This window comes from Pezoporus flaviventris, unplaced genomic scaffold (assembly GCF_033815535.1).
Source record: "Pezoporus flaviventris isolate CSIRO_AGI_PZ_B2104156 unplaced genomic scaffold, CSIRO_AGI_Pfla_v1 ptg000020l, whole genome shotgun sequence".
In the NCBI taxonomy this organism is placed as follows: domain Eukaryota; kingdom Metazoa; phylum Chordata; class Aves; order Psittaciformes; family Psittacidae; genus Pezoporus; species Pezoporus flaviventris.
In genome coordinates this window covers 7880758-7907787 of record NW_026892568.1, presented here as the reverse complement: position 1 = coordinate 7907787, position 27030 = coordinate 7880758, and the positions used below count along the sequence as shown (strand labels likewise).

The 27030-nt window shown below is 46.2% G+C and overlaps 1 protein-coding gene across 10 annotated transcripts in view; it reads right to left on the bottom strand.

Moving 5' to 3' along the window:
• Positions 1-27030, bottom strand: part of TNRC6C (trinucleotide repeat containing adaptor 6C) — a 317396-nt gene that overhangs the window by 278784 nt on the left and 11582 nt on the right. For all 10 annotated transcript variants that reach the window (XM_061455587.1, XM_061455582.1, XM_061455591.1 and 7 more), the window contains exon 3: positions 3120-3185. In XM_061455587.1, the coding sequence (XP_061311571.1) occupies positions 3120-3182 (63 nt within the window). In that variant the 5' untranslated portion in view covers positions 3183-3185. The remainder of the gene's footprint in view (positions 1-3119; positions 3186-27030) is intronic.

The following is a 27030-nucleotide window of genomic DNA, read 5'->3' as shown; positions in this document are numbered from 1 at the left end:
TAAATGGTCTGGAGGGAGGACTGGGAGGGTAAAAGGATGTCTCCTTCACAGGTTGAGCACCTGAGAAGGAGAAAAAAGATGTGTAATTGCTAAGCACTTCTGTTACATACCTCCCAAAGTATAAAGGCGGTGACCACACTGGGAACATAAGCCAGATCAGTTTCATGATCAATGATTCTATTGTATTACAAGTCATTACCATAAAGTACAAAGAGACAGAAACCTTAGCCCAAGCCCCACACTTGAAAAACACTAATACAGCAAATACCGGATGGAAGTAAGATACGATATACTGAAACTGTGAGATCAAGAGGAAAAACCTTGAGAGCCAATAAATCAGCACTGTGACGAGTGACTATTAATCCAGTCAGATCTATCGTTATCTCAACCCCTTCGGGCCCCACATTGGGTGCCAAAAGAACTGTCATAGTTTAAACTCAGTCAGGCAACTCGTTCACTCACTTCCCCCCCCTACACCCGGAGGGATGGAGAGGAGAGTCAAAAATAATGCAACTCCCACCGGTTGAGATAAGAACAGTTTAGTAACTAAGGTATAACACAAATCACTACTGCTACCACCAATGATAATAATGATAAAGGAAATAACAAGGGAAGAGAATACATCACCTCACCACCAGCCGACCGGTAACTCGCCCCCCCCCCCCCCCCCCAAGCCCGACCAAGCACTGACCCATACCTCCTCCAACCCTGCAGTCTCCCAGCCCTTCCGGCTAACTCCCAGTTACATCCTGGGCATGACGTGCTGTGGTATGGAATACCTCTTTGGTCAGTTTGGGCCAGGTTTCCTGTCTTTGCTTCCTCCCAGCCTCCCCTCCTCCCTGCCAGAGCATGAGGCTCACAAAGTCCTTGGCCAAACCAAAACATCAGTGTTATCAGCTCTGTTCCCAAGCTGAAAGTCAAAAAACTGCACTGCACCAGCTACCAAGAAGGAGAAAAATGACTGCTACTGCTGAACCCAGGACATACCGACATCACAGAAACATGGTGGGATGGCTCCCATCACTGAAACATTGGAATGGATGGTTATGGGCTCTTTAGGAAACACAGACCAGGCAGATGAGCAGTGGAAGTAGCCATTTGTGCCAGTGACAGGCTGGAGTATATGGAACCATGGCAGGGAGTTTGGAACTAGATGATCTTAAGGTCTTTTGCAACCCTAGCTATTCTATGATTAAACAACTCCTCTTTCCAAGGCCTTTAAGAAAATAGCCCTTTAGCATTAGAGACTCACATCAGCTCTTTCCATGTGTAAAAGCTGCACTAATAACCATTAAACTGTCATTTCTGGCTTGCAACACTGACAAACCAGAGGGTTTGGCTCAATCTATGATAGCAAGGTCAATGAATGGCAGACAAGTCATCTACCCAGTGGAGCCTGCTGGCTGGTGAGGGGTCACTGGAGTGAATGAAACGTTATCCGAGCAAAAATGCTCTGGGTTTTTGTGATGTTTTTGTTTTCCCTGACACGCTGGAGCAGTCTGTCAGTAATTATTCCTGATGTTCTCTGTGTTTTCTTTTGAAACACCTTGTTGCTGTAAGGAGTACCAGATGCTCTGGGTAAGCTGCTATTGCCTGGGCACAGCTTTCAGACGTTTGGTGTTTTTTACTTCATCTGTCATCAAACCAAAACATCTTACCCAGCTCCTATGGTTTCCTGTAGGCTTTGGTACTCACAAAAGTCTGCTAAGGGGTAACCACACTGTTCCTGCCCAGGGCAGGAATCAACCAGCTAGAGGGAGACCTGACAGATTTGGGTTATTTGGGTTACTGCAAAATATATATCTAAGTAATACACTTACATATTTCATATATATAAATATATCAAGGATGTATAAACACACACTGATACACACAAACTTCTCAAGAAGTTAAATCTCCCCCCCCCCCCAGCAATGCTATGAAAATTCCATAGTACACAAAAGCCTGTTTTACCTGAAGGCTGGTGAAACACAAATGCATGTGTAGAAACAAACTTGGACAGGACAGCTAAAGGGCCTCCTAGGGAAGCAGAGCTGCTTAAAACCAGCAAGCTAAAACTGGAAGTGAGGTGATCAAAACTGACACATGAAGATGCATTTTTTCTTACTCTCATTTACACTCCTCTGTTATAAATAAGGCTGCTCTGAGAAAAAAAAAAACAACAACCCAACAGTTGCTATGTTGAAATCTTGGATGGCAAAGCCGTCACCTTTGTCACTGTTTGGATTAAAACGCATCTTTCCACATCCCACATGCAAGCGGGATATAAACAGTAAAGCCAGAACATTCAAACAAATATTTGCAAAGGGGTTGTGTTTGTTTTTAGATACTTGTCCTACTCAGAGAGTATCCACAGACCACAGAGTGTCCTAAACAACCCCTTCTTTGGTCCAAAAAAGGAGCAAGGAACATGTGAATTACCAAAGGAGATCTGGGGAGGTGCAGAAGAACTTCAGATGTTCAGGCAAGATTTACAGTCTCAGATACAACCATCAAACCAAGATACCTTCATCTATTTTCTGAAGGGGGGCTGTAGGGATGCTGGGGAGGGACTCTTCATTAGGGACTGTAGTGACAGGACAAGGGGTAACGGGTTCAAACTTAAACAGGGAAAGTTTAGATTGGATATAAGGAAGAAGTTCTTTACTGTGAGGCTGGTGAGGCACTGGAATGGGTTGCCCAGGGAGGTTGTGAATGCTCCATCCCTGGCAGTGTTCAAGGTCAGGTTGGACAGAACCTTGGGTGACCTGGTTTAGCGCGAGGTGTCCCTGCCCATGGCAGGTGGTTGGAACTGGATGATCTTAAGGTACTTTCCAACCCAAACTGTTCTGTGATTCTATGATTTTCATACCTTGCACAAAACAGCTACGCAAAGAGCCTGCATCAGAGCATGACCCTGAACCCAAGTTTTAAGTAAAACTGAGCCTGGGTTTCACATCTGCACCAAAGCCATCATCCCAGTCTGCCTACCTCTGTCACAGCTAATCTCAGCATAGATACAGACTCCTTTTTGCCAACAAGGGGCCACATCTTTGTTTTGTAAAGCAGAAGACATCAATGCCATCAGTGTTAAGTAGCATGATTTAGTTTTGAATGAATCAGAGAAAAAAAAGACTGACCTTCTGTCCATCACCAAGATCCCGACTGTCTTTGGTATTAAATTCACAGGCAGAAGCTTCCATGTCCTGGGGGGAAAAAACCAAAATGAAATGAATTTGTGTTATTCTCTGCTTTCATACCCATGTTTGTTCCAACAGTATTTACACTACACAGTGCACAGAAAGACAGCTTCAACTTAGTGCTCAGCATTTCTCATTGCTCAAGTGCGGGAAGGTCCAGAAATGAAGAAATGGAAGTTTCCAGTTTCTCAGCACTGATACGGCAATACAGCAAAAGGCAGTGAGCCCATTCTGCAGGGACAGAGTGGTTGGGAACACACAGGAAAAGCCTTAAAAAGAGAAGACTGTAAAATGGGAAGTAATGGGAAAAAGGTAACAGCTTCTGTAACAAGTGGGACAGGTCCCCTAAAAACTTTCCAAATCTGACATTTCATCAAAACCTGAGCAAGCCTTTAACAGGTAAGGATGCTCTGCACTTCTGCAGCTCCTCCTTCACCCTAGCCATTGCCCCTCTTGGTGCTGATATCTATTTTATAGAGATGCAAACACAGACAGAAAGAGGTCATCCAGCTCCAAGCCCCTGTGTCCAACCTGCCCTTGAACACTGCCAGGGACGGGGCAGCCACAGCTTCTCTGGGCACCCTGTGCCAGCGCCTCAGCACCCTCACAGGGAAGAGCTTCTGCCTAAGAGCTCAGCTCAGTCTAAAGATGCTTGAAGCTTTGAGGCAAAACCAAAGGTGACAGCAGGAAAGCTCTAGAAAATGCATGGGGAATTGAGTCTGATACAGAGAAAGTATCTCTGTGAGTTGTTCTCCTGGTGAAAAGCCAGTGCAGGGCTAAAACACACAGATTTACACTGTTACCTAGAGCATGAAATAACGTCCCTGTTGAGGGCTGCAGGCTCATAAAGCATAACGGAGATTCAGGAATGGGATTTCCAAGGGTACCCAAATGCTGAACTCCGAAATTATTGAGGCACTTTGGAAAAATCCCACTTCACAGAAGTAAACCCATAAGATACCAGGATCTGCATCACTCCTTGGGGACACTGTGCTTACAGAATAAACACCTTAACAAAACATCAGCTGGTAAATCAGTGTTTAATTGGTGATGCCTGAGGATAACGTCAGGAGGGTGGCCAGGCTCTCTCCAATTCATTCTTTGTTTTGCCTTTGAAAATACCAACAAGCTACTCTGGAATCAGCTTAGCTGAAATTTGTGTAATGCTTATGTTTGTTGGACATAATTACTTGGGCAGAGGAAGGAAAGCTACTAAAGAACAAAAGGCAGACTTTCAAGAAACCCAAATCTGTCAAAAAATCTTGTTTCTACAGTGTGCAGTCATTTTCCTTCACTGTGCATGTGGATGGGTGTCTATGTTTGTGCAGAGGATTTCCCCTTGATCTCCTGGTAAATGAAGTTTAATACAATGGGATATATATATATATATATTCAGAATATCTAACAGTGAGAGAATTACTACATGCCAAGTGAGACATCTGGAATACCAGATTAACACACACAAGCAACTAAAACTCTGAACTAGATGCCAGGGTGGAAGAGATGGGTCTGGTTCAGCTCTGCCTTGGTGGAAAGCTGGAAGACCAGCCCATAAAGCCATTTCATGTGCACAAGAACTGGTAAAATCAGGTCTGTGCTTGCATTGTTTAGTAACTAAATGATCACCCACTCCTTTTTTAGCCTTCTGAACTGAACTACCCAGGGCAGCAGATTAAGGGAAAGGGAACAAGCAAAGTGGAAACCCATCAGCATTTGTTTCTGGAGAAGACAACTGAAAAATGGGCATTCAACATTAGAAAGCTGCAGCTCTGAGGCACAAAGCATACCAAGACAAATGCCCATTACCCAGCACAGTGTTCTACTACTTTCTTAGCAACAGGCATCACTTGGATTAATTCCCTGAAAGAAAACAGACTGTCTCAACAGCAGCCTGATGGTCTGAGCAATTCGCTTTACAATTATTCACTAAGCTACCTTGATTTAATTATTCAAGAAGAATCTCACTGCCACACGTAACTACTTAATTAAAAACACAACTTTAGAGCAATAAGAGAGTCACATTATATTGCATTTGAAATAGATTTCTTGCTGAAAACATGCGCAGTTCATTTTAGCCAGCTTAATGTGCCAATATATTTAGAGTCCCCGGGATTTTAAGAATGGCTCGAGCAAGAGCGATCATGCAGGGGCTGCAAACACTCATGAGCTTGTTCTCAGAGCGATTTCAGTAAAATCAAATTAAGAAAAGCATCATTGCAACAGAACAAGCCTAAAGCATAAGCAAACTTTGCACTCAGGGAAGTCAGAAGCTGGGAGATAAGAGCAAGCTCTTAGCCTGCTCACAGTCCTGCTTCACCTTCCCCAAGCACTGTCGTATCTGCCTGCTCACCTACCTCCTGCCCTCGAGCTCCAAGAGGTCCCCAGGCAAAGGTGTAAAACCCTAATAACCTTTGCATTCCCACCCAGGACCTATCAGAAGAGGAGGATTCACTCTGGTCCCAGGTGAGACCAACTCAGATGATTTCACCCCCTCGCTCCCTGCTGTGACCAGCCTTTGCTCTCTGGTATTGCCCTGTCACAGCCCAAAACCAAGAAACCTGTGCTCATTCTGTAAAAGCACCCTTGGCCCTGACAGCTCTTCAATATGACCTTCAGCTCAAAGCATTGCAGAGGCACAAGCATCAAGTGTCCAGACTGTCAGTTCCCATGCCCAAACCTCAGTACTGAAAGTGCTGGGATACCTCCCAGCAGGATCTCCAGCTTCTGCCCCAGGATGCCTGTGCCCATGCCCCCTGTGTTGGCATAGTGGAAGCAGCTCACATCCTCCAGGTTGGAGATCTCTAGTTGAGGGCAACTACCTGAAAGCAGTTCCCATTTTTCATGAATCTTAGCATTTGGATGGGATTCAACGATGGGTATCATTTGATCCTTACAAGAGTCAAGAGCCGTCTTGGATAACTTGGGGGATTTTTAACCTGTGACAAAAAAGCTTGTGAATTAATTGGCTTGATTGCTACTGTGATAGAGATGGAGACAGCCTTTGGGGCAGAGAGCTGGGGTGAGATGGACTGGGTGCAAGGAGTAACTGCAGACACCAGCATGACCCATGCAGTGCTTCCCAAAGAGCACTGGATAGATTTAGACTGTGCCAAGTGCTGTAGGAAACCTCCCAAATTACTAGCATGCCATTTCCTATTTAATTATTTAAAACACCTCTCCTTCCTCTGAACTAGGAGGTACTGGCTCCTTTGGTTTTAACACATTTCCAGTACAACTGAAACTATATCTGTATTTATATATGAAAAAAATTAAATGACTGCCTTCTTGAATATTATCTTCCTGGATTATTGTGTGCCCTCTCTCCCCTTCTCTTCCCAGAGAGACCAACCATCACATGAAAATGCTTTTCATCATCTGCAAAATTTGATGCCCAAAATAGCCCCACGGTTGCCCTAGCAACTAGCATTTATTCCCCCTCCCCCCCAGCATCCCCCCCTTTGCATATTGCTGCATATTTCTATCATCTCTTTCCAGGCACAGTTCATAAACACGGCTGCATAATAAAGAATGTTATCACCAATGACTTACAGCCCAGCTGCTGCAAATAAGATATGAAGTGGCAAGGAAATACAATTTCATGCAGCTAGGACAACAGATTGATTGGGTGCCCTTCAAATTTGATGCCACTTCTTTAAGTCTGTCCAAATTCAAAAAAAAAAAAAAAAAAGTTAGTTTCCCCACCTCCCCATCTTTCCATGGTAGCACCAGACAATAAAAGTGGGAGATAATTCACTAGGACACTCATTATGTCTGCAGCAACCTTGCCCTGAGAGATTGACAATTTAAAGAGATGTGCTGCTTTTCCCTGCCACCTCCTCTACTTTTTCCCCAGCCGCCCTTCTTCATCAGAACTCTTATTCCTCCACTTTGGTTGCCTGTTTAATTTAATTATCTTTCCTTCCAAATTATCAGTTCTGTTCAGATTATTAGGCAGAAGGTTGCTACAGAATAGAGACAAGCAAACCCCTTAAATTCCTTACCACCACCTCCAACATTTTATCCTTATTCTTCTTCACTTTGGTAGAACAATACAAAAAGCCTCTCTCCCCTAGCATTTCTATCAAAAAAATCACCCCAGCAAGGACAAAAAGAGGCGTGCTTTTGAATTCTTCTTCTCCCCATCATTTCTGATGGGTTGACTTTCAAGGGTATGGAGATCTGCTTCAGAGGCTGATCTGAATGTGCAGCGATCACCTTGTGGTCTTGTGGTTCCAAAGTGCAATACAGCTGGATGGACTGTGCTGATGCACAGAGTGCTCTGGTTTGCAGGAGAGAGAACATCTCTGGGTGCAGGCAGAGACACCTCTGCACATCACTGCAGTCCAGAGTTTCTCTCCCATACCCACCTCTACTTTCTGTCCCCTGCTTCCCCCCTCCATTGCTAACAGTGGTTTACTGTGTTGTTCTATACCATATGTATTGCCCAGGGCAAGCTTGTGGTGCCTGTCTTTTTGAGACACTGTTCCTTCCTCCCTCTCAGGCACAAACTGCCATCCCTGTGGCATCCCACATGGGCTATTCCTTTGCATGGAAAGGATGCGTGAAGCAGTGCTGGCAAGAATGGGGGTCACTCTGTAACAGGGATCTTAGCAATGACTTCAGACACTGCAGCTGTTGAGGGAAGAACAGGGCACAGGATGTGCAATGGGTGAATGAAGACCTCTGTGCTTGGAAATTTGCAGTGAAGGAAAGTCTGGTTTATTCCCATCTAACAAAGAAGAGAGACCCATCATACATGTTGGGCAGTCTCTTGCTCCAAATCACCTCTAGGATTAGCTGACATTGATCAATCACAGTCATCCAAATCAGCCACAGAGGGAGGAAATCATAGAATCATAGAAAGGTTGAAAAGGACCTTAAAGCTCATCCAGTTTCAACCCCTGCTACGGGCAGGGACACCTTCCACTAAAGCAGCTTGCTCCAAGCCCCTGGGTCCAACCTGGCCTTGAACACTGCCAGGGATGGAGAATTCACAGCTTCTCAGGCAACCTGTTCCAATGTTTCATCACCTTCACAGTGAAGAACTTCTTCCTTAGATCTAACCTGAATCTCCCCTGCTTAAGTTTTAACCCATTACCTCTTGTCCTATCTCTACAGTCCCTGATAAAGAATCCCTTTCCAGCATCCTTGTAGCCCCTTTCAAACATGGGAAGCTGCACTGAGGTCTCCACGTAGCTTCTCCTCTCCAGGCTGAACAGCCCAAACTCTCTGAGCCTGTCTCCATACAGGAGGTGCTCCAGTCCCTGATCATCCTTGTGGCCTCCTCTGGGCTTGCTCCCACAGCTCCATGTCCTTCTCATGCTGAGGACACCAGAACTGCACACAGAACTGCATGAGAGCAAAGCAGATGGGCAGGATCTCAACCTGCTGCTCACACCCCTTCTGATGCTGCCCAGGCAAGGGGTGGTTTCTGGGCTTCGAGCACACATTGCTGGGACATGTTCACATGCCTTCTCTAGAGCAGGTCAGGCCATCAAACAGGTGCCTCTGCACCTTTCAAGACAGAATCTCCTACTACTATCACCACCGCTTTCTCTTGACTGCACTGGCATTTCTCTTCTTTATTGGTGCTGCAACTGGTAGCTCCCTTGTGGTGGTGTTGCCTGGTCAGCCACACAGAGCTGTGAAGTGGTTCTGGGTGGGGATGTCAGGCTTTGGAGGAAGCCCCATGCTTTTATTTGTCCTCTCCATCTGTTGTTTCTTGTGACAAGCTCCTTCATGGCTCTTTTCATTCAGGAATGAGACTCCTGGGCACCGCTTTGCCCTCACTCCAGTGCTAAAGACAGCCTTCTCCATAGATACCCACCTCAGCAAATCACTCCTAGCAGAAGGTGTTCCCTTAGTGATCAACAGCAGCAACAGTTTGCAAAATGTCCTGAACTAACTCATCCACATCTGGAGGCAACACAAAGCTTGTCACCTCCTCAGCATCTGTAGTGAGCATTTCTCACAGCCAGACACAGCGCTGCCAAGCTGACCTGCCTGGAGCCTGAAAACATGGGGATGGGCTGCTCCTTGACCTGCAACGTCCCGTTGCCTCTCAGTTCCTTCTTTCCCATCAATACATTGCAATAATGAGCCTAAACCAAGGTTTCAGCTACAAACAGCTCTGATCTGTGCAATGAAGTGGATCTGAATTCTGGCAGTTTGCCCTCATCGGTTCTAGGATGTTGTGATGCTTAAATGCGCAGGACATTTGCCAGCTCTTCAGATGGAAAACATGAAAGCAGCTCAGAATAGGATTATTACTATTATTAAAATGAGAGATGAGGTTTTAAACCCAAAACTGCACATCAGGAAAGTTAAAACCATTTTCCATCTTGAAATACATTCAGTGATGGAAAACTGAAGTCAGCATTAAGGCAGCATTCATGGGTCACACAGAAGAGTGTGTTTAGAACATACATTAGTGGGACATACCACAGCAAAGTTAGTGGATTTTTGTTTCTTTTTTTCTTTCTTTTTATTTTTTGGTAGCAGTTGTAGAGAGAAAGAAGCAGCGATGAAGGGAAGCAGAAAATACGTGAGAAGGAAAGGCTTTAGAAACTAATTTCTACCACCTCCTTTGAGGCATGAGCAGCTCTTTAATCTAAGAAGGGTCATTTCTGTGTCACTTTTCTGCCCTAAGTGGAGGCCAAGTTCAAGTGGATTGTGTTCCTTTTAATTTCCTTTGGATACAAGTACTTGGATACAGAATCCCATTTATCTTTCTTGACTCAAGTAAATAAATTTAAAAAGCCCACCTTGGTGCATCCTATAAATACCCCATAATATCCAGGATCCAGCATCACTTCTTTTTTTTAGCAGCTAAAACCTTAAACCCTACTGACACCATAAAACATCGGCGCTCCCCATCCCATGATTGTTTTCCATAATCTAGGAGAACATTAAAGAGAGAAAAATTGTGCTGAAAAATGACATCTTATCTATTTTCTTCCTTCCTACCAGCACTCCATGTTTTTGTCATCGCGGGTCAGACACCTGCTCCCCACATTATAATCTGTGGAAGTGATAAATGCTTGTAGGCGGTTATTACCAGTGGCCGTATTCACTTGGTGTCAGTCTGCAAACCAGCACATTCACTCAGTTGCCATTCCTTGTCCTGCAAATAAGGACTAAAAGGGGGGGGGCGGAAGAGACAAAATAAAGGAACTGACAATTTTTCTCTCCTTCCTCCTTGTCCCTGGAGGGGAAAACTGCTGCTAGGCCCAGATGCTGCATGAACCCCAGGGCTGGAGGGGGGATCCTACATCTATGAGTTCTTTTACAAGCTCTTATGAGGCTGGGGGATAAGCAGGATAATTTACATGAGCTGGGATCTCCTGGGTTTGACCATGACCTCCTCATAGCTATGGATATATTTAACATGGCAAGACAGATGGGCAGGGAGCCAAATTACAACGTAACGTGGCAAAGCCCAGTTTAATCATTGCTGCACCAGCAATGGGCAGCCCCTGATTGATTGACCTCTCCTGCTGCTGGGTGTATCACATCCTCATTTAGGCAGACCTTGGGCCACTCTGGCGAGGTTGAGCAGGTCAAGGAAGAAGAGTCTTGTTTGCCTTTTCCCTGCCCTGCCATAGCCACCCTATGGCCATATCCTGCTTCCAAAGTGGCTGCAACCAAAATTACTCTCTAAGGAGAAGCAACATGCACACTTAGTTCAAATTTAAGGCAATGCAAGTACAAAAAACAGCAGAGGATGCTTCATAAGATGCAGGTTTTTCCTCTCAGAGGTAATACTCCCACCTTTGTAACACAGCCGTGGTCCAAAATATTCTGCATTTCACATGACAAGTGGCTAAATCTGCTCAGTTTCTGAAGGTTTGGTTATACTGCAAGTTCATGGATACCATAAAAAATGTGCATCACAGACCTTGTCCAAAGCATGTGATTCCGCCATCTGGCTGAAGGAGATATTATCACTCACTGGACAAGTAGTATTTGTTATCTCGCTACAACATGAAGTTTTGTTGCCACAGACTCCTCACACAACAGCTTTAGGTAGGTGGGGAAAGCATACAGACTTGCACTGGTGTCAAGAAATGGCACCTTTAAGCTGAGGCACGCTTTCTGGAGAGCTTGAACAAGCCCTGGGTTGATGACACCAAGCACAGTGGGGCAGAGAAATAGAAGTTTACCATGTTAAAAATTAAATGCTTTATTTCTCAGTAGAAATAGCTGGAAACAAAAACATGTCCAGATGGGAGGTATGAGGAAGGGCAGAAATCCACTATGGAGATGAGGCTTCAACACTGCAAGACACAGAGCCCTGGAGCACTGATCCCCACCACTGCTCATGTTTGTCTCTGCTCTCCAAGCTGGAGATGGACACTGGCATCTCTGCATGGTTTTGCTTTGGTAAGTAGGCAAGCAGGGAGCAGTGTATCACCTCTGAGTGATGCAGGGAGTGGAGCCTCCCTTGGACCAACAGACCTTCAACACATCCTTTTTGCATTTGAACCAGTGAAGCTCTAATCAGAAGCTCTAAACCCAGCACTTGCTGGTTCCCCAAGTCACTCCATCCCTTCATGGGTGCAACAGTTAAGCTGTGGCTCTGCCGTGCAATTACTTATAAATATTTATGCACGCAAATGCCCTTTGTTCTGCTTTTGTGTGACATAGAGGGGAATTTGGGCTCTGCTCTCTCTCCCTCACCTGGATTTGCTCTGCCCTTTCTGCTGGATACAAGGGATTTGATTGAATTAACTTAATTGGCAAAGGTATTTTTCAGACAGCTGTGACAGAAATGACTTCGTGCATTAGTCAGAAGGTTAAGTAGCTCATGGCAGCTCCCAACACCTTTTTTATTGCCAGACGCCTCTGTACCACCTCTGAATTGTGTTTCTAAGCAGGTTTAGAGGGCAGATCTGCTGGGTTTGTTGTACATCACATTCGGGTGCATGATCAGAAATGCCTACGTCTCTGGCTACTTGCCACGCTCCCAGCCATTTGCCATGTAAATGCTTTGGAAAACGTATCTATATGGCATTTTTCCTGAGAAGAGGACAACTGTGTGTCTGGAAAACAGCCCTGCCTTGGAAGCTGATGTTTATGCCTTGTCTTTATTTCCCGTGCTATGCTTGAACTCGGCCTCTCTTGCAGACCTCTAAGCCTTGCAGGAAAGCTGTGTGTGCCCATGCCCTGATCTGGTGATGCTCTGCAGTGCTGATACCCTCACCCCATCACCTCACCCCTTGAAACCTGAGCTCCTCCCATGTAACATGGTGTTAGTGGGACCACAGTCACCCAGGCATCCTTCCAGAGGAAACAGAGCAAGAGACATCTCCAGATGGACATCCAGGTCTCCACACAGGATGACCTGTCCTCGGGCAGACCTTCCTCTCTCTGCCCTCTGGCTGTCCAGTAGCTGAGCTGCTGAGGCTCGTAACTCCTGTGCCTCAGCTAAGAGTCCAAAGTGAGCTAGCTGTCAGCAGTCCTTCCCCTTCTCCCTTGAACTCCCTTGAAATGCCTGTTACTCGTTGCATTTTGCACAAAACGCAGAATTTTACAGCTTGGAAACCCATTCTATGTATGTTATTTTCCTGCAACTAGAAGAAAAGCCTCTTTTTAGAGGTTTGTCAGCATCAGAGGAAAGCAGAAGGGGAACCTGATGGCCAGGGATGCTTTGGGACAGGCCAGGACATAACACAAAAGAGACATTTTTCACTCTTATTCTCATGAGCTGCGCCACTTGAGATGGAGCCAGGCCTTGCAGTAAGACATCACTGCATATGCACAAAAGCCATTGCAATACCAATGGGAAACAGGCTGTCACCTTATGTCACTGACAGCAGCAGTAGCTTCACCACAGAAGCTGATGGACACTTTGAGCACTTGGGTAAGGCAAGCAACCTTTGGGATGTAGCTGCTGCCTGTACCACATCTCGGGATTGAAGCATCTCCTCTGCTCACAGCCTCTGGGGCTTGCAGCCTTCACTGTTCTCTCTCCAGCCAACAGCAGGTGATGTAGAACCAGTGTCTGGGCAGGCTCACATCAGCTGCAAACCTGACAAATTCAATGAACGAAGTCCTACAGGTCTGCATTGACTCTGTGGCTGCAAAGACACACAGCGGCATTAATCCTGGTGTCACCTGGGAAGCAGCTCCATCGCAGCCATCACCTTCACTAGACACTGCCAGCACTCAGACAATACCAAACTGCCCTCTCAGGCACGGAGCAGGTCACTTCTAGATGACTAGCAAGGCAAGGTACGGGAGAAACTCATATTGACCTCCCTGAGCATCCTCTGAACAGGCAGTGGTTCACTGCCCAGGGCTGGCAGGACAGCCCTTCGTCAGCACCACAGGCACTTGAAAAACACATTTAAAGCTTATTCTTTGCATAAACAGGCATAGAGAGAACAGGAAATTTTCATAACCATTTTGATTTCCACTAACTGAAGCCTGTGTAAATCTCTGTTTTTTATGAATCTCGCTTACATTTCGTGCCTGACTTGTGCATAAAACTTGCCCAGATTTACACAAGCTAACTCCATAAGTCATCCCCTTCCCAATCGGGCCCTAAATCTTGATGACCTTTTAGAAACCAATGACTGCTTTCCTGTTGTTATCCATAATTGGAAAAGCACTGGAGATAAGAAAATTTATAGCAACGAGTGATCTACCTGCAAGAGACAATAAAGAACGTTGGGCGGTGAAAGAATGGGGAAGCAAAATCCCACACATGGAGATGCACAGGCACCCAGGCACACACAGACACACGCACAGCTCGAGCTAATCTTGCCCTGTCTTTATTAAATCTCTTTCAACTCTCGCCTCCTTGAGCCCTTGACTCCCCTGCCCATGCAGCCCCCACTCTGCAGGACAGATGCACCCCTGTCAAGCATCTTCTCTGATTTCAGTCTTCTTGGAATTGACTTGCAAATCTTTTGGTTTAATGTGAATGAAGCAATACAGGAACCCACCTTCACTCCCAAAGGGAATAATCCCATCCATTCCTGTAGGAAAGCAAACCAGGATTGCAATGTATACACTGCTAGAGGCATAACACATAGGGAGGTGGGAAGGGTGGACCTTAGTGCTCATCACACAGTACACATGCACATCACTTTGGGGTTAATCACAAAGAGATACTGATCACCTCACCATCATTCACAGTGATCTCTGCCAGTGGGCGTCATTCCACACGACAGTATCACTGAACTGCTGGACATCAGTAAACCAATTCTTGGACTGAAACTTACTTTGTTTTGAAACAAAGGCAGCTGCCACATCCCTTTCTTGGACTGAACCAACAGCTCGGGATGCAGCACTCCTGTTTGTAGGAAACAGGAGTTGTCTGTAACAGAGGGGGTCCTGATCTTGATTGTACCCAAGAAGTCCAGGACATGCCAAGACATGAGCAGGGAAACGGTTCCTCTCAGATCTACTGTCAAGTCAAGTGTAACCCAGACAACATTTTTGTCTGTAGGAACCAAAGAGATGCTGAAAGGAAAAGGAGCATTTCCTAGTCCAAGTGTAAGAAAACGTGCACCAGCAGTATTAATAAGGCTGAGCATGGAGGGGACATCTAAGGTTTGCAAAGCAGAGAGATGAAAATCTACATGCAAATAATTTGACCAACCTTGCAGTAAAAGGTTGCTTTCAACCTTCCTGCAAGAGCAGGAGGCTCCTATATGAAGCAGCCAGGATTCAGGGTCACTGCAGGGCACAAAGGTAGGGACTCCTCACTCTGATGTAGCACACATGCAAGCAGCCTTTAGGAAGTTACCTAGCTCTTTCGAGTCTCCATGTCTTCAACTGAAAATGGCAATAAAGGGGCAATGCTCAGTTCCTGTTGCGAGAGCATTGTCAGGTGGAGGAGATTTGCTAATGCAGGGAAAATGTGGCTTTCAAAACCACTGCTGTTGCTCGAGACACACAGATGGAAGCAACCTGATTGCTTTTTACACACCTCTGAAGCCAGCCCTGACTTAGAATGGATGCCAGCCACGGGTTTGCACCTCAGCTCAGCTTTTTTGTCTGCAGTCAGGAAGGTTACGCAGATCTGTAATAATTAACTCCCAAGAGAGAAGTCAGAGTAAAGCCAGTAAGAGCAAACGGCTCAGAACCAGAAAAAACCCACCGATGACATTCCTGGCAGGGGCTGGGATGGGGAAAAGCAAACAGAAAGGAGCAGTTGTCATTGGGGAAACCCTGGCTGCTCTCCCCTACCAGCACTCAGCCCTTGCAAATAAAGATCTCTACAGCTTCAGAGAAGGTCTCTGGGTTTCTGCGCAGTGGGAAGCTGCCACAGATGGACCCAACCTGCAGCTTCTGAGCTGCCTCCTGGCAAACTCTGCCCAAGGGACTTTGGGGGAAATGAGGTGGTGGCATCTCAGCTCAGGGCTGAGCACCCCACCTTGTTGGGGTCTCCTCCAGCTCTGCTGAGTTCAGTCTGCGCTGAGGCCATCTCCCTCAGACAGCTGCATTTTCAGATCATCCCTTATGAATTGGTTAGTTCATCCCAGTCACCCTGTTCATATTCTTCTTATGTACTAACATCTCAATGAATGAGCAGTCAAGTAGAAAATGAACGCATTAGTGCCTGATTGTATTACTAAGCTCTTGTATATGCTAACGAAGGCAGCAGGGTTTAATTCAGCCAAATAACAAACAGGTAGTTGCAGAGTTAAACAGCACAAATGTCCAAACAAGAGTAAAACATCAAGAAAAACCCCACGTAATATCTTTTGCATTTAGCATTCAGATTAGCTTTGGACATGAGTGTTCGTTTGAAGAGAATTTATTTGCCTGGTTATAGATGCAGTTTCCTGCTAGTATTTTCACAATTAGACCACTGAACTAGCACTTTCATCCCTGCCAGGGGAGAATTGATTACAAACCACCTGGTTAATTAAAACAAAACCTTGCTTTCAGACCTGCTTTTTAGCAGAAACTAAGCTCGGAAAATTATTTTTTGTAACTCCATTGGAATTGCTATTTGCAATTCAATCTGCAAGATAAAGTTCTCTGCGGGGAACAGAGAAATGCAACCGGGGTGGGTTGTTTTTCCAATCACACACGGTATGAGATAATTTCCTATGTCCATCCACAAGCAACTACAATTGTATCCATGATAAAAGAAAAGCTCAGAGGAAGCACACTAATCTCAAAAGAAATGGGTACATTTTCTAAGCAGGTTGCCCAGTCAGGAACTTTGCTCTCATTACATTGACTTGCTGCATGACAGAGAAAATAGCAGCTCTCTGGATCACAATGTATTCATCAGAACTTTATGAGCAATAGATGAAAGAGTCTGGAAAATTTCCACATAGACCAAGCCTCAGGTTTGACTCCCTTGTTTACAATGGATCAGTACTTCTGCAGGCACGTAAAGCTGTGTAGTCTGAGCATATCCACTGGTACTGAATCCAGCAGGAACTGAGCACACAGAGGTCCTCATCTCCTCAAATATACAAGGATATTTATTCAGTGAGCTCTTCGTAAGGATTGCCACACAGGCTCAGGTTGTGCAGGCAACCAACACCCTAACAGGTCCATGTCATACCTGGCATCAATCAGCCAGTTACCATTAAAACAGAACAGGGACAGTATTAAAAACAAATAACTCTTCCTTCTTAGCAAGAAAATCAGCTACAAGATCACCAAAGACATCATGATAGCTGTTAGTGCAAGCCCTGGGCAGTGTTCCCTTCCACAGAAACACGGACATTGACCCTTCTAGAGTCCATCAGGGTGACAATTCAGAAGAATAAATTCCTGTGTCCAACATGACTTGAACACAGCAACGTGACTCAGCTCTGAGCTCGCATTTCTTCACCAGCCCTGCTGGTTTATTGGCGGGCACAAAAATCCCTCCTGGATTTTACCTCTTTTGACATTCCCTACAAGAAAAAACATTGTGCAGCAGCGCTGCAGAGGGGCTCTGAGCAGGGCCAGCTGCCCTATAAGTATGCTTTTGGATTATTGCGTTGCAGAGCCCCAGATGCTCACAAGACCAACCTGCCTGTGATGTTGGATGGCTGAGCTGTGGTACCAAGAGCCACAGCTGGGCCATCAACTGGCCCTGCAGAACCAACCCTTGTGCATCCACATCTCCTTGTGCTCCTTGCACAAAAGACCAAGCATGAGCCACACACACATGACATTCCTCTGTATTGACCCAATGCCAAATCCCTTTTGGGAGCAAAAACCTCTAGAGGGGACTTTGGCTGCTTCTTTGACTCAAATATGGGCAGTTCTCCCAGAGGATGGCTGTAGAATTTCTAATTTCCCATTCTGCTAAGCCTCTAATGGACTGGACTTGTCTTGACTGTGTGAAGAAAATCAGACCCTATGGCCAAAGACTGGTCCTTTGACAAACAGTGGGACGTGGCGGAGCTGAGAGCTCAAATCTACTAATCAGAGTCTAAGTTAGAGCCTGCAAGAGGTGCCAATAACAACCTGAGCGGAGAAGACTGACTCATCCCCTTGTTTTCCCCAAGCGCAGACTGTAGCTGTTTGGCAATAGACCAAGGAAAATGACAGTATAAACTGACAGATCCCAGAAAATCTCTTCTTTTGCTGCCTCTGTTTTTCACTTCCAAGAGACAGAGTTGGCTTTGTTGCTATCCCATAGAGCAAGCCTCATTCTCAGGTCTCAATTTGGCTCTCTTCCTTTGGCACCCAGGAACTGGTCTTTATGCATAGTAAAATCTCTCTCCAAGGGTCAATCAGTTCTTTGCAACCATTTGGGGTCTCCTGGATCAGTAGAAAGACAAATGAGATTGCAACATGCTGCTGTTGAACGCAGTTAAGGCTCACCAAGGCTTTGCTGTAACGTCCCCCCAACACCGTGTGCGAGTCCTCGAAGGGAAGGGTTAGCACTTGAAGTACTTCGCAAGTGAGAGAGTCCTAACAAAGGACGAAAGAATGCCAAGAAATGCTGTACTCATCAGCCTGTCTGTATTCATGGAAGAGATGTACAAGTTTAAAAATATATATAGTAATAGCCTGACTGAAGTGCAGATGAAAGCTGCTGGGCTCCAACTCCTACGAGAGCTCTGCAGGAGCAGCAAGAGCAGCCATGGTGCAGATTCCCCCAGAGCTAAAACTGGAAAAACTGCCCCAAGAAAGGACCCTAGAGCTGCTGCCTCCTCCATGCCGGGGGCAGAACTAATCCTGGAAACAGGGTGTTAGCACAGGCCAGCAGAAGACCCAGAAACCTGCCCTCATCCCCTGCAGCATCTGTTAGTGCTGATGTAAGGCCAGCAGAAATCTTGGGTTTGCAGTTTGAGCATGTTTCCACTAAGAACCACACTGAGACCATTGACTCTTTTTATACAGCCCACCAAAGAGCCATTTAGTGATAATGACCAAACTTGGTTTCATCTTGAAAACCTTTAATAGACTCCTCTATATTATTGAGGCTTTAATGGAGCTACTAGAAAAACAGAAAAAGCAGCACACAAATATTTCTGTTTTCTATATTCAGATTAAAACATTATTTTGAATTTTTCCTAAATATTTTCTACACTTCCCCTACTTTCCCACTCACTCAGAAGAGTTTGTATTTATTATTTCAGCTTTTCCATCAAATCTTCTCTCTTTTCCTTCATTTCCCCCCTTCTTTCCAGAGCCCTAGAAGAAAAAGAATACAAGGAAAATGAAAACCTTGTGCTGAACCTGTTAACCATTCTGCCAGAGGTGACTGCTCCCCACAGCTCTGCCCTCTTGCTTTTTCACTTACAAGGGCGAAGAGCTTGAGGAGGCAGCATGCGTGAGCCCCAGACAGAGAGCAGGGCACAGTTCATGAGCCATGTGATGAGCAAGTGATGGCATTTGGTGGGACATGACTGGAAGAATCATCTGGTCTTTCCAAAGTAAGAATTAGAAGGTGGGCATTTATGACTAGAAGCGGATTAGACAACCAGGTCATTTGCCTTCCTTTGAGAGATGCCATTCTCCCTTTCAGGTTGAGGAGGACAAGAAGACAGGGGAATCTCCAGGCCTCTGTGAACATTAATGGACCCAAGGGAAGGAGAGGATGGAGCTCAAGTGCTCCTCAACATAAGCAGACAGGAGAGCAGCAATGCTTTGGCCACCTTAGAAATATTTTGCTTGCAGAGAGACAAACAATTGTGCCTACCTGGTAACTCTATAGTCCCCAAGACTTGTCCTGTACAAACAGGATAAGCCTTTCCATAGAAATTATCTTCTAGTCGTTAGGTAGGTGTCCCTGACTAGAGAAACAAACTCCCTCGAGAACAGTGATAAGACCTCCTCCAACTGTTGGAAACAGCTAGGTTATCAAATGTTTATGGTAATCAAAAGAGAAGGCGATTACATTCAACCCCAATGGGTTAGTATAAATATCAGGCAACACGGGCACAAGTTCTCATGATTATGAGCTCCTGGACTAATAACGCTGATTAGATACAAATGGAGGCATCAGTAGCAAGTGAAACCAGAACCTCTGTTCCCAAACATGACTACCAGTTGAGTGAATTTGATGTACACACTGGAAGAAGCAAGTATCAAAGCAAAACTGCTTTATACAGAGAAACAAATCTGACAAACACTTTTGACAAACACATTGTTTACTCAACATGTGCAACTGAGTAGATCTCTAGTTTCACTCTATGCATCCAATGGAAAGGAGATTCTATGAGGTTTTACTCTTGCAAGTCTAACTCTTAAGTCTGGGAGGCAAGCCGCCTTGGAGGAAACACTTACAGCAATCAGGAGTTAGGTTGTATATGACGTGAAGTAGTAATGAGGTGGCCTGTTTATAACACAAAGAAAGCCTTGTCTTGCTTCACTAGGGAGCTAGGGCTACAAGCATGATACCTTGTAAAATCTGCAGGTATTGTTCAAGCAGTTCAGAAAAGAAGATAGGTCTGGACAAAGCCATCAGACTGAAAGACCTGCAGACAGATATTTTGTATTAACAGACAAAAAGAAGAACAAAAACAATCGCTATGACCTGAGAAACAAAGACTACCCAATACTAGCTGGTTTAGAGGTGCTTGTAGAGGTGCTGTATGAAGCACCTCTATAAGTGTCCACACACGTGTTCAGCCCTGAAGGTGTTATTAGGAGCAACAGATTTCACTATAGATCTCTCTATCCCACTTTCCAAGATTTCTAGACCCTCCATGTTCACTTGTGCCCCATCCCTCATATGGATCCAAAAAATACTCCTGCCTTGTCTTTACATTGCAGGGTTAATTCCACAAAAACCACTAACACATGTACCCATCTTCTAGGTAGGTGCTCCTTATCTTGCCACCACAACACAAGACCATGTAAAACTCCATGAAAAACACACAGCCAGCTTACTCTCCATCACTGAACCAGCCACTGAAGCCCTTTCATGACAAGGCCTCAGGTCCATTGAAGGCACCACAAAGGCCCTGTGAGAATGGCCATGACAAGAGAACAGTGGGAAACCCAAAACCTGATGAACACTTATGCCATGTTTGTGGCAGTGGAGGAACACTGCTGTCATTATCTCTGCCGGACTGGAATCTGATACAGTTCAGGTGCCTTCAAACTCCTGGTCCCATAGCATTTCCAACACCCACAGCCAAGCAAACCACTCAGTTGTCCAGGGAGAAAACATGGAGAAACATGACCAAGATCCAGGCAGGACCATGCAGCTCATGCAGGAGCCATTTCCCAATTTCCCATCACTTCAGCATGTGCCTGACCTGACTGACAGTCTTTGAAGTACTGTAGTGATAGGACAAGGGGTAACGGGTTCAAACTTGAACAGGGGAAGTTTAGATTGGATATACGGAGGAAATTCTTTCCTGTTAGGGTGGTGAGGCACTGGAATGGGTTGCCCAGGGAAGCTGTGAATGCTCCATCCCTGGCAGTGTTCAAGGCCAGGTTGGACAGAGCCTTGGGTGACATGGTTAAGTGGGAGGTGTCCCTGCCCATGGCAGGGGGTTGGAACTGGGTGATCTGAAGGTCCTTTCCAACCCAAACTGTTCTATGATTCTATGATTCTAAGTACAGTGCTTTGTGCTCCTCCCCGCACAAGGGCATTCCAGGACAGCCTGCTAAAACACAGGGTGGGAGCTGGGAGGAAGGAGCCAACAGTTTGGGGTGGGGGGGAGGAGGAGGCAGGTTTCAGAGGGGTTTCTGTGGTTTGGGCTTTTGTGTTGAGGAGCTGCAGTGTCATCTTGTTTTATTCCTGACATGGCAGGCTGCTGGCAGGATGACTTGGTTGCCAGGGAAACTGCTGGGAAGGTGCACAGGGCTGCTGCCCACATCCAGGCTCCAGGAATGCCTGCCATCAGCAAGGCAGCGCTCCCAGAACAAGGCTGCCACCAGCATCCCCGTGCCAGGTGACGGTGGACAGAGGCAGAACCGGCAGAAAGCCAAGCGTCTGCTCCCACACCACTCGGCTTAGGGGCTAATCCAGGGCTCTGAGCCACAGAGAGAGCCCTGTGCAAGGGCTGTGATGTACAGACAGCCCTCACCCAGCAAGGAGGGGTTAGCACAGCGCCTAATGGAGGCTCTTGGTTTTGTTATTTTTTATTTTTAAATGACTGCCATTAGGAGAATTGTTATGGTTGGCAATTTGCAATAATCAATTTGAAATCACAGTTTGATTAGTTAATGCACTTTCTGCTGCTCTCTCCTCCTAATTTGATTGGGAGGAGAGAAGGGGATTTTCTGGTCTGTGACTGTATTACAGCTCTCACCGTACACGTGTGCAGCAAACACAACCCTGCTCCTCACCGGGCCCTGTGGGGCCATGCAGGGCTGCAGCAGCACCATGGGCCCTGTGCTGTGCCCCAGCCAGGTACAGCCTGGGTATCCCCTGCCCTCCCCAGGCAGCCCAAAGGCAGTTGTTCCCTCCTGCATATCCCAAGGGGGCAGCCGGCTGCCTCTCTAGGGCTATGTGCAGGTTTGTGGTCAAGTGAGCTTTGGAGCATGAAGAGAAGCTGAGCATCAGCTTCAGACGTACCTGTAATACACAACAACATCTGGGATAAACTCTGGGCAGGCACTGATCTTCATGCTTGTGTGTAATATATGACTATCCAGCAGGTTCTCACTTCAGTGCCTACACGTTATTCCCAGCAGCCATCAACAGCAGATAGAGCAACAAAGCTGGAAGAGCGCTTACAGGGAAGAAGAGAAGAAAATGCTTTTCTCTCTCTCTTTCATGATATATTCAGGCTCTAAATATCTCCATATTAATCCATGAAACATGCCCAACCTGCTAAAGCAATGCAGAAATCACTGATCAGCTCTGGTAGAAGAGTGATCCTCCGTCCAGGTGGGCTGCTAAGTGTAGGCACTGGTGTGCCTCTGCTAACGTGTACATCCTTTCCAGGGCGTCCCATGGTCTTGCTGGTATTCCACACCAAGTTATGTCTTAGGTTGGCTCCATGCCTGAAGTGCAATTTGGAAGAGGTATGGCACACAAGGACCTGGGCAGTCACAATCTTCCACCTTCAGGAAGAGCTGCAATAGCCTCTGAAAAGGCCTTTCCACCTTAAAAATGACCCTATCCTGACACCACATGCCTTCCCACCCGCTCCAAAAACCAAATCACCTCTGAAAAGAGAGTCTTTCCTGTTTTAGAAGAAAGGAATGAAGTGCAAACCAACCTCCCAAATTGGACAGGAGGACCCCAGGAGCTGCAGGGGAAAGTGCCAGTGATATTAATGTGTGAGATCTGAGCTGCTTCTGCGGCTGGCAGGGTTATAAACCCCTGATCAGACTTGTGAACAGAGTGGTCAGCAGAGAATCAAGGGGCAGCGTTTCCATCCATTACCCTTTATATACCACCAGTCAGGCATTGCCAGAGCCAGGAGGATCCCAAATCCCTCCTCCCCACAGCAAACACTGTACCTTCCAAGAAGTCAGCTGGGGCCACCCTGCTCTGTGCTATTTTCTCTCCCTGTCACTCACGCTGTCTCTTGTAGCTTTTCATTTCTGCTCCTTCCTTTCCCTTCTTGCTCACACTATTCCCGTACTAGGCAGCTTCCTCCACCCACCTCTCCCCATCCCCAAATCTCTGCATTTAACACTCTGTTCTCATCTCGTTGGTTATTCTCAGCACCCTGTACCAAAGATACATCAGGCAGAAAGGCTGTGACACTCTCCTCTGCTGCCCTAAGTGAGCGAGCTTATGTATGTTGCATAAAAGGGGGGAGGAAAAAATCCCCAGCAAATCCATCTTTTAAAAGACTTTATACATCCCACCTGCTTGCAGAGCATCCGTGGGAGAAATCTGGATTGTTGCGATTGACATTACCTGGTGTGGTAATTAGAAGCTGTATTTACAGCCTTGCTACCATTTTAATGCTGTTTTGCATCTGTTGTACTTTCACTTAGAGAGCAAATGTAGTGGGGAACATCTGTTTTCTGCTGCCAGCTCATGCGACGTTCCCCGGCCAGCGATTTCCCCTCTGTTACACTGGGCTGTAGTTATTTCAATTACCATTGCAGGAGCATCTCCCTGCAGCAACAGGTTCCAGTCCTGGCCCAGCTTTTTGAGCAGGTTTGAGGTGACCTCTCACAGGTTAGTTTAATGCAATCCCTTTCACACCAAGGCTCTGTGCTTGCATTCTCTCCAAACCCCAGCTGTGGGTCCATCACTGTATGAGCTTGGTCGCCTCACAAATAGGGATGAAAATAAAGCACAGACATTTAATTCCTTCCTCACTTCTATCTTTAACATCAGTGGTGCACCCTGGGGTGCCTGGAGCCCCAGGTTGGAGGGTCATGACTGGGGGAGCAATAACGTCTCAGTTGACTTTAAACTTGTACAGGATTAGCTAGTGCAACTAATTAGCTGTACTGCAAAGTATAACATAATACCATGGGGCCTGATGAGACTCCTTCCAGGTTACTGATAGAGTTGGCTGATGTTACTGTGAGGCCTTTCATAGTTATCCATCAGTGGTCCTGGGAGCCTGGAGAGGTCCCAGTCAACTGGAAGCTAGGAAATGTTATTCCAGTTTTCAAGAAGGACAAGAAAGACAACCCTGGTAATTATAGGCCTGTCAGTGTCGCTTTGGTGCCTGGTGAAATTATGGAGAAGATTATTCTAGGAGATACTGAAAAACACTTGAAAGAGAGCGCAGTCATTGGACAAAGCTAACATCTGCTCATGAAGGGATAGTCATGCTTTGCTACCTTAATATCCTTTCATAACAAAATCAGCCATGTAATGGACAAAGGGAGAGTAGTGGCTGTGTGGTTTTGTGGATTTTAGCAAGGTTCTGATACTGTGTCTCACAGCAAGCTTCTGAACAAGATAACCAGCATACAGCTAGACATGTACACAACACAACCGGCTGAAGGTCAGGTTCAAAGAGCTGCAGTAAATGGTGTAACATCTGGCTGGTGGCCAGCCAATAGTGTTCTCCTCCAAAGCTCAATTTTTGAGCCCAAGCTCTTCAGTGCTTTTATCAATAACCTGAACACAGGAGTTGAACACACACTAAGTGAGCTTGACAGCATATAATAAATTAGGAAGAACAACTGCTCCCCTCAAGGGTAGAGAAGCCTTTACAGAATGGCCTCAACACATTAGAGCTCTGGGTAATCATCGGTTATGTGGAACTCAACAAGAACAAGTGCCAGATTCTGCACGTGGGGCTGGGTAACCTGGACGTACATATAGACTGAGAGACAAGAGGCTGGAGTGCAGCCCTGCAGAAAGGGACTAGTGGGGTTTGGTTGATGGGAAGCTCAGTAGGAGTCAACAATGTGCCTTGGCAGCAAAAATGACCAACCATAGCCTGAGGTGCATTAAGCACAGTATAACTAACCAGCCAAAGACATGATTGTCCCTTAATACTCAGCCTTGGCGTGGCTTCACCTGCTGTGTGCAGTCTGGGGCCCTACAAGATAAAAAGGATATGCAATTATTAGAATATGCCCAAAGGAGGGACCCAAAGATGGCAAAAGGGCTAGAGGATGTGATTTATGAGGAGCAGATGAGGATACTTGGTTCCTTCAGCCTGGAGTAGAGCAGACTGAGGGGTGACCTTGCTGCTGTCTGCAACTTCATCATGGGGGAGAGTGGAGCTGAAGATGCTGATCTTTACCTCTGGTGACACAATGCAAAGGAATGGTTTAAAGCTGTGTCAGGGGAAGTTTATATTGGCTATGATGAAAAAGCTCTTCACTGAGAGGGTGGTTAAACTCTGAAGCAAGAAGCCCAGGAAGTGGTCATAGCCCCAGGCCTGTCAGTGTTCAAGCAGAACTTGAACAGTGCTCTTAGATACATGGTTTAACTTTTGGGCTGACCTGTGTGGCTCCCTTCAAGCTCAGGGTACTCTACAATGCCCTTCTTTCACCTAGTTTAGAGGTGCATTGGCAATTCTTCAATAGTACGTGACTTCCCCCAGATGAAGCAACATCAGCTGCTGTTATTGCCTTGCACTGAATGAGGGCTTTTGAAATAGAGCTCCCCACTGAACCGGTTATTCCTGGACACACATCTCTCTCGCTCTCTAGGTTACTTCTTTTGTTAATCGGATTCTCCATCCCGACTCGACATCCCAGCCAACATTCCCAACATCTCAGGCACATCCACTGTGTGCCACAAGAGGGCTCCCACTGCCACAGCTGCAGGGAGGACCCCAGCAGCTGCCTCCTCCCTCCCCGTGTCCTGGCAAATCCTCTAAAGACGGGAGGTTTAGCCGAAAACACACGTTTTTGGAGTGTCGGACCCAAACATGTCTGTGTTTTCAATCTAAATCCATGATGTCATTTTACTGTCTCATTCCAAATTCCCCCAGCCCCAAGTATATCACCTGAAGAACGTGTAAAAAGGGGACATTTCATTCACAGAGCTGCAATAGCTTTCGCAAGGAAACAGGCTATTGTCAAAACTGTTTTACAAGAGAACTGCAGCACAGAGAAGGGCAATGGCTAACTCCCTTTTGACCAAGCTCATATGATGGGTTTCCAGCAGACTCAGAGGTGAAACCAAGGTCTCCCATCTTTATCCAGTGCTCAGAGCTCTACAGCCAATGCTTTCTGAGGAGCTGAGCTGAAGGGTTACACTGTGCCCTTTATCTTTTCATCCTCTCTTCTGCAGTTCCCAGAAGAGCATCCTTCAGCCTAGCCCAGCAACTTGCCTGGATAGGAAAAATGACATGAACGCAGCCAGAAAGCATTTAGATCACTGCACTGACACAGCTATGGACATAGTACTGCTTGTTCTGGTTTCAGCTATTTCAGGTAGCCCTGAATCAAGCTAAACTGGCACAAGAGCATCTGCTTGCCCCAGGTAGAGCTGTGTAGTCATACCAGGACTGATGCTCTCTGAGCAGAGCTCAGACAGCAAGCTGGTGAGACAGAGTGGGAGAGCTGGGTGGTAGCTGTGGCTGGAAGAGTAGAGGAGGTGGCAGCCTGAGGTTGTAGTCCCAGCAGGGAGACGGTATCACAGATCACAAAGGTTATCCCAGACCTTAAATGCCAGGCTCATCCTCCAGACGACAGCCTGGCTCAAAATTGCCTTTGTCAATCCTGTAACACCACACATTGAGCGAGGAAATCTGGCAGCAAAAGGCTCTGCTCTGTGCCATCAAAGCAGACACGGAGAGACTTTTCTGCAGCTTAGGACTTGTTTTCTACCTAGCCCAGATAGTCTGCAGCCAGAGCCTTGCCTGGGTCACTACCCTGCTCAATCTTTCCTACTCAAAGCGAGCCGCTCCAGGTTGGGGCTGCCTTCCCATTGCTGCGCATCAGTGCTGAGCACAACAGCTTTTCTCTCTAGACAATACTACGCCACAACTAACTGTCAGTAAACAGCAGCAGCTCGAAGATGCACCAGGAAAACCATTCTGCTCTGCGATATGTTTAAGGGGGAGAGCTAGGTTATGCAGGGTTTTTTCGCCGTAAA